This window comes from Cebus imitator, unplaced genomic scaffold (assembly GCF_001604975.1).
Source record: "Cebus imitator isolate Cc_AM_T3 unplaced genomic scaffold, Cebus_imitator-1.0 Scaffold579, whole genome shotgun sequence".
NCBI lineage: Eukaryota > Metazoa > Chordata > Mammalia > Primates > Cebidae > Cebus > Cebus imitator.
In genome coordinates, this window is record NW_016107894.1 from 286,334 (window position 1) to 293,802 (window position 7,469).

At 40.9% G+C, this 7,469-nt stretch overlaps 2 protein-coding genes across 12 annotated transcripts in view; one reads left to right on the forward strand and one right to left on the reverse strand.

Annotated features, from left to right (window-relative positions):
• Nucleotides 1-6,230, reverse strand: part of TMEM87A (transmembrane protein 87A) — a 57,291-nt gene extending 51,061 nt beyond the window's left edge. For 3 of the 7 annotated variants that reach the window (XM_037734165.1, XM_017516296.2, XM_017516297.2), the window contains exons 1-3: nucleotides 5,902-6,204; nucleotides 4,716-4,776; nucleotides 476-561 (exon numbers count right to left, since the gene is read on the reverse strand). In XM_037734165.1, coding sequence (XP_037590093.1) covers nucleotides 476-561; nucleotides 4,716-4,776; nucleotides 5,902-6,045 — 291 coding nt within the window. In that variant the 5' untranslated portion in view covers nucleotides 6,046-6,204. Of the gene's footprint in view, nucleotides 1-475; nucleotides 562-4,715; nucleotides 4,777-5,320; nucleotides 5,500-5,901 lie in introns of those variants that run through there. The other 4 variants (XM_037734167.1, XM_037734166.1, XM_017516300.2 and 1 more) reach the window with 4 other exon arrangements.
• A 713-nt stretch (nucleotides 6,231-6,943) lies between these two features.
• Nucleotides 6,944-7,469, forward strand: part of GANC (glucosidase alpha, neutral C) — an 89,786-nt gene continuing 89,260 nt past the window's right edge. For all 5 annotated transcript variants that reach the window (XR_001821020.2, XR_001821021.2, XM_017516289.2 and 2 more), the window contains exon 1: nucleotides 6,944-7,158. Coding sequence is in view for 3 of the 5 variants with exons in the window: in XM_017516289.2 (XP_017371778.1) it covers nucleotides 7,130-7,158 (29 nt within the window). In the remaining 2 variants the exon portion in view is untranslated. The remainder of the gene's footprint in view (nucleotides 7,159-7,469) is intronic.

The window sequence follows — 7,469 nt, forward strand, 5'->3', positions numbered from 1 at the left end:
CAGGCTCCAGGCTGGAGTGCAGTGGGGCAATCTTGGCTCACTGTGACCTCTGTCTCCCAGGTTCAAGCAATTCTCCTGCCTCAGCCTCCCGAGTAGCTGGGACTACAGGCGCATGCCACCACGCCCAGCTAATTTTTTAATTTTTAGTAGGGACGAGGTTTCACCATGTTGGCCAGGATGGTCTCGATCTCTTGACCCCATGATCTGCCCGCCTCGGCCTCCCAAAGTGCTGGGATTACAGGCATGAGCCACTAAGCTCGGCCAAGGCTTTCTGGAGTCTGCAATATTTTTTACAAATACGAGAGTTCTGAAACCAAAAAGTTGGAGAGTCGATGGTGTGAAAATTGGGAAGCATGCATTCTAGTTTTAGCTCTCCTCCTCTATAGCTACACAATACTCTCCTCTAGGAAATTAAGAGACTGGAATTAGATAACCACTAAGGTCCAAGAAAAGTCTGTAATTTTATGTTCCTTACCTTGAAGTTATAGATTTCATTGTAACAATCAGCACTTTTCAGATACCAGGTTATATTCAAAGACAGTTCACAAGGTTCTCCATCAACTATAAAAGAAGAAATCTTTGTGAACAAAAGATAATTCCCCAACAAAGCAGTTTTCCTAAACTGTTAACCTGCATCCTATTTATTTCCTACCCTAAACTGAGATACTCAAAGACCATCCTTTCTCCAAACATAAGGTATTGAAATCATACATGCAAAAAAGAACTGGATATTCAGATAAAAGTATTGTTGTTCACAGAAAAACAGCAGGTAAGCAGTTTTTAATTTCTTGAAACTATGGATCTATTTTTACACCATAAAGTCATAACTTCTGGATCTCTACTGGGAAAAACCTCGGCATGATAAAGCAGTCCTAAATTAAAGCCAGTATATTATCATTTAAGTTTTTATTGAGCAGGCTGGGTATGATAGCTCACAACTATAACCCCAAAACTTTGGGAGGCCAAGGCAAGGTGATCGCTTGAGCCCAGGAGTTCAAGACCACCCTAGGCAACATAGTGAGAACTCATCTTTACAAAGAATGCTTAAAAAGCTAGGTGTGGTGGCACATGCTTGCAGTCCCAGGTACTCAGGGGAGGGAAGCAAGAGGATCACTTGAGCCTAGGAGGTCAAGTCTGCAGTGAGCTATATAGTCCCATCGTACTCTAGCCTGGACGACAAAGCAAGACCCTGTCTCAAAAAATATAAATAAATAAATATTGAGTAGAGCACAAGTATACAAAGGTATAATGGCACACTGTTAGGCCAAAGAGAAAAACAAGTAGAAACCAATTATTAAAAACCAAAATGCTGGGTGCGGTGGCTCACACCTGTAATCCCAGCACTTTGGGAGGCTGAGTCAGGCAGAAAACAAGGTCAGGAGTTCAAGACCAGCCTGGGCAACATGGTGAAAACCCATCTCTACTAAAAATACAAAAATTAGCCGGGCGTGGTGGTACATGCTTGTAATCCCATCTACTCAGGTGGCTGAGGCAGGAGAATCACTTCAGCCCAGTAGGCAGAGGTTGTAGTGAGCCAGGATTGTGCCACTGCACTCCAGGCTGGGCAACAAAGCAAGACTCCATCTCAAAAAAATAAAAATAAAAAATCCTTTCAAAAGGCTAGTTGGAGAGATAAAGAATAACAGAAATGCATATCACGGCAATATTCACAAATGTTGAATGGTGTTAAATGATGATATACATAATAGTTCCATTGACAGCAAAATTCGTATCTTGGATCTTGAAAGATATCAAGATAGAACAGAAAGAGCAATGAACGAAAAGTAAACATGGCTGCGGAAGGTAGAAACGGCAAAAGCAAAGGTAAGAGTATCAGAATTTTTTTTCAAAGCCTACCTTAAAAGAGGCTTCAAGGAACCTTATGTTATCATGGAAGCGTCACAAAACTCAATAAACACAGTTTGGAACACAGCAGTCTAATGGATCAAGACATTATTCTGAAGACTTGGGAAGGTAAATCTGACTATATGACTGATTAGCTGGAGGAGTCAGTATTCGCTTTTATCTCTGATTCTAGCTATGGAAGGAAAAATATACTAAAGTCTCCCTACTTTATACAAATGTAACAAAAATAAACATGACTGCCTTTGGGAATCTACTTTTGGTTCACAACAAAAGAAACAACCTAATTATAAACTTCCTTTTTTCTTTCTTTTAAACTGTTTTCTCAAACTAATTTTTAAATGACCAACACATTTTCAAAGGACTCTATTAGAATGTTAAAAAATCTGACCCGTCATCAGAGTAATGCAAAGCAAAAAAAAAAGAAAAAAAGAAAAAAAATCTGACCCGTTGGATAGAATTTATGGAAATGATAAAAAGGATATGGAAATTGGGCTATGAACTATTCAGAAGAATCCATACAGAGACAAGATTAACTAATTACAAGCCAGTAAGAACACAACCCCCAAACAGGAGACTTGTCAGGAAATTTGGCTGCAAAAATACTGCTGTTTATGTTAAAAGACAACATTTAAAACTTTAAATGAGAGGCTCTAAGAGACAATAAAAATGGTCCCAGCTATTCCATGGGAAACTATATACCATCACCAAAAAAAGTACAAAATCAAGACAACTGCTAAATATGAGAAAGCACAGAAGTAACAAAGAAAAAGAGAATGTAAATTTTAAAGTGCCTCAGGCCGGGCACGGTGGCTCACACCTGTAATCAGAAATTTGGGAGGCCTAGACAGGCAGATACATTGAGGTCAGAAGTTCAAGATCAGCCTGGCCAATACGATGAAACCCCACCTCTACTAAAAATATAAAAATTAGCCAGGCATGGTGGCACACGTCCGTAGTCCCAGTCACTCTGGAGGCTGAAGCAGGAGAACTGCTTGAACCTGGGAGGCGAAGGTTGCAGTGACCCAAGATCGCACCACTGTACTCTAGCAGCAAGACTCCCCCAAAAACAACAACAAAAAAATGAAGTGCCTCAAATCCTCCAAAAACAATGAAATATAAACACTTCAAAATAGGCAGCTGGGGCCGGAGATGGCAGCTCACGCCTGTAATCCCAGCTACTCGGGAGGCTGAGGCAGTAGAATTACTGGAACCTGGGAGGCAAAGGTTGCATTGAGCCAAGATCGCACCACTGCATTCTAGCCTGGGTGACAGAGAAAGACTCCCATCTCAAAAAACATAAATAAATAAAATAAAATGCAGTTGGTTTAATTTGACAAAACACTGTTGGATCAAACTACAAGTGAAAAAAAGACCGGACCTAATAAAAGACAAACAGGCTGTCATGCTAGTCCAAAAGATAATGGTTATGAGGTTACCTAGGTTACCTATTAAACCAATCTCACAAGGCCACTGTCAGGGTAGATTTGATCTAAATCGAATGTAAGTCACTGGTCAGGAGATTATATATTCATGGACACAGTATATTCTTCAGAGAAATTCTACCTGCTGCTTTCACTCCCACTAGAATGTAAACTCAATGAGGAAAAAACATTTTTCTATCACTTCCCTGCTGTCTATGTAATAAGTAATTAATAATCACTTACTTAAAACAATTGAAAGAACAAAATCATCCAACTATGACTTATTATTTTCCAATTTCGTGAAGAGAGTATGCATAGTATCACACGTTGAACATCAAGATTTTTATCCCTCATCTAGAAATAAAGCTGTCCACGATTGATCATTCTCTAAAGCCAGTTTCAGAACTAAAAGGAGAACTAAAAGGAAGCTTTTATTTAACAGACGATGGGATACTTTAGATTCAGACACAGTCATTTTTCCACTAGACAAGCTAGTTTTGTTCTACATAATCCCTGTTTCGTGATAATATCTGAGCTTCCCCCTCTGAGGCAGTAAAATTCTCCTTTTGTAAATATAAAATCTACTAAATAAATCACTTCACAGCCAATGGCCTGACAAAGCTAGGTCATGTTTTCAGTAAACATTTAACAAGCACACAAAAGTAAAACCTCTTTAGTTTACACAGAACAGAGTAAAACAATCATGCAGGGAATCACCCAACATAATCACAGTCACGCACTGCATAACACTTCGGTACATGAAAGACTACATATACAATGGTAGTCCCATAGAACTATAATATCGTATTTGTACTCTACTTTTCTACATCTACAAATATGTATATCTACGTTTTAGATACACAAAACTTACCAATGTTTTACAACCGCCTCCAGTATTCAGTAGAGTAACATGTTATACAGCTCTGTAGTCTAGGAGCAACAGGCTGTACCATATAGACTAGGTGTGTAGTACCATCCAGTTTTTACTCTATGATGTTTGCACAATGACAAAATCACCTAAGGATGCTTTTCTCAGAATGTATCAACTGTAAATGTAATTCAACTGAGATGTGATTGAATATATTCAGTGTAATATATACAACATATATGCTAATATATACATTATATATGCTTTCATTTACTGAATATGTATTATATAACATATATATGCTAATATATAATGTATACACAATGTATATGTATGCAGTGTAAACACCAGAAAAACAAGAGAAGAAAATAAAGTTCACATGAGTATTTTGAAGATGATTCGGTGAAAGGACTTTTTAGCTACACTAAAAATATTTAAACCTAGATAATGCCATACTATTAGATTTCACAACTAAGGAAATTAAAAAATTTAGGTAATTAAAAAATTTGCCTATAAATTTTTAAAATTCAATTAAAACTTTGTGAAATTCAAAAACTCACATTTCAGGAAGATAGTGGTATTTCTGAAGAGGATCTTTCCAAAACTAAAATAATTTTTCCCCTGCAAAGATACAGGAAAGATAATTAGCCTCAGATGGCTTCAATTCCCAAGGCATAATGTAACTATCTAAGGCTGCTATAAATCCCAACTTAACTTAAATGTTTACGGGATGTAACCCTTAATCAGTTCATTCCTTTCACTCACCAATCACTGCCCAGAATAACCATTTTTTCAAATGAACTATTCTATGTGCAGATAACCAGAGTTTTATTTTCAAATCTAAAAACACTAAACTATTAACCATTTTAGTGACAAGTAAAAACCTAATTGAAAATATGAAAAATCTTCACCAATGAACAAAAGGTATGTTTGCCATATGAAAGTCCAAATAAGATTTGGACATTACAATCAGTGAGACAGCAGAATGAAACAAAAAGGCCAATGTAGGTTTAATAGGAGTAACGCTTTTCAGCAATTCCTCCCTGCATCTGGTTTTTGCCTGCTCACAGGACTATACCTGTTACTGAAATAAGATTTAAAATGGGTACGGGGCAGAAAGGTTCAACCCATATAGCTAATTGTCCAAATAAAAGACTAGCCTTACCACATTAAATTTTAAGTGCCATTTCTTGCGCTTTAACCATTCCCATGTTAAACACATTTTTAAAATCTCTACGGTTTCTAGTCACACAGTAAAGCTTAGAATATCCATTTCAAAAGTTGAAGCGAAGTCGAACCATCTCGTAAGTAGAATTAATCAGGGACCAGAGAAGTGCAGAGGAAAAAAAGAAAGAAATGAATACTCCTATTTACATATCTGTCTTATCCAACCTGGGATTACAGGATTCTGTGAAACATAATCCGAAAGATAAACCACTCTCCGTCTGTACATCGAGTTTACATTTCAAGGTAGGCACTGAAAGTTCTGCTCTTCCGAGGAGAAACCGCTCCACCACTCCTTTCTGTTACTGAACTAGCCCTGACATTCCCCTCCCTAGCCTAACCACAGAAGTGCACGGCTTTCCGCTCTAGGTAGGTGGGTCCCAGTGGGCCAACGAAACAGACCTTCCCGGCAACCCCACCCCTTTTGAAAAGACTTTTGCGGAACCTTCATGGGCCCCTTGGGCCGCCGTAGCCCCACCCCTTACTCCTCTAGGTTCAGACGCCAGTGAAGTGAATACTCACCGACGGTATCGGAATGTGCCATTTGGACCGGTCGGCAGCAGCCACTGGTGCCGGTCCCGTACTGAAAAGCGACAGTGGGGACGGCTGAGCTCCCAGAAGCAGAAGGATGACAGGGAACACCTGAAGACACGCAGCCGGCGCCATCTTCACAGCCGTTGAGTGCCTACCGAAAGCATTTCACCTTCTTCCGGTTCGTCCCGCCTTCTTCCGGCTCTGCTCTCAGGGCGGGATTATCCGGGTCCTGGAAACCTCGCGGTTTTTGTTTGCTGTGTGAACTAGCGACCCCTCCCTCACAGAGTCGTCTGTGCGCCTTGAGACTTTGGACCTACAGCGCAGGCGTCGTCCCGTTGGAACCTGGTCAGCTGGGTTAGGGAGATCACCAGATGCCATCCTGTCCTGGGTCTTTTGTCTCTCCCGACCCTTAAAGAGTTGGGGGACCAGGCAGGCACCGCTTGCGGGAGTTGTCTCTCTACTTCTCCCGCTCCGCCCCTGCCCCTCATCCCTTCTAAGTCTGTCAAACTTTGGGGCCAGAAAGTCTAGAAAAGCCCTAAGTCTGGCTACCTGATTGGCATCTAGTAGTGAGTTCTCCGGTTTGGGTGGTATTTAAGCAAAGGCTGGAATTCGGCGGTGGTGGAGTACACGCGATCCCTAGACTGGGTAGTGTACCTTCGAGTCACCTTCTAGTCCTGGGGAGTACGATGCTGCAGTAGAGTCTGGCCGGTGACCTAAACTCCAGCACAGACTGGGCCGACACTTCCCACTTTTCACCGAAAACTGGTACAGAGAGGGTCAGTTTTGAAAATCCGTGGCGTGACCCTGTCACTGAGATAGACCTGCAGATGCTTCGTCCCAATCAGGGAGACCGTCTTGGCATTTCCCGGTTCTCACGCTCTTGATTTTTACCCTCGACGGTTTATTGTTTACCTGCCCTCACCACCGCACTGACAGTTTCGGTTTCTAACAAAAGCACTTTCCTCCTCAGCTGCTCATAATCAAGACAAATTTGCCAAATAAATCATTGTAGAAACGCTAGTTTGGGCCTGAAAAATTCCAGGAGCAAGACTTGAGGTCTGTCACTCCGTGAGGATCTGGAGGGGGACTGCCTTCTCAGAAACTTGAAGGTGAAGTGCTGATTGTAATTTTAGAAGGACAGCTAATTGGCTTTTTTAAAAGATCGCCCAGGGCCTTGGCCTAAGAGCTGGAAGCTGTTCGGAGTGATAGAGAAGTCATGGAAGCAGCTGAGAAGGAGGAAATCAGGTAAAGGCCAAGTGCTCCTGCAGTGACTGACCCCAGGGTCCCCAGAAATGGGGTAGTACCTGAAAACATTTTGGCTTTGAAGATTTCATTGATTTTTTTTTTTAAATTTCTCTTCTTATTTGCATGTTTGGTATTTGCTCTCCTTTATCTTTTCTCTCAAAATATTAATAGCCTCTCGTAAAATACTTTCAGGATGGTTAAATAGGCCAGGTGCAGTGGCTTATGCAAGTAATCCCACAGCATTTTGGGAGGCCAAGGCAGGAGAATCACTTGAGTCCAGGAGTTCAAGACCAACCTGGGCAATCTAGGGA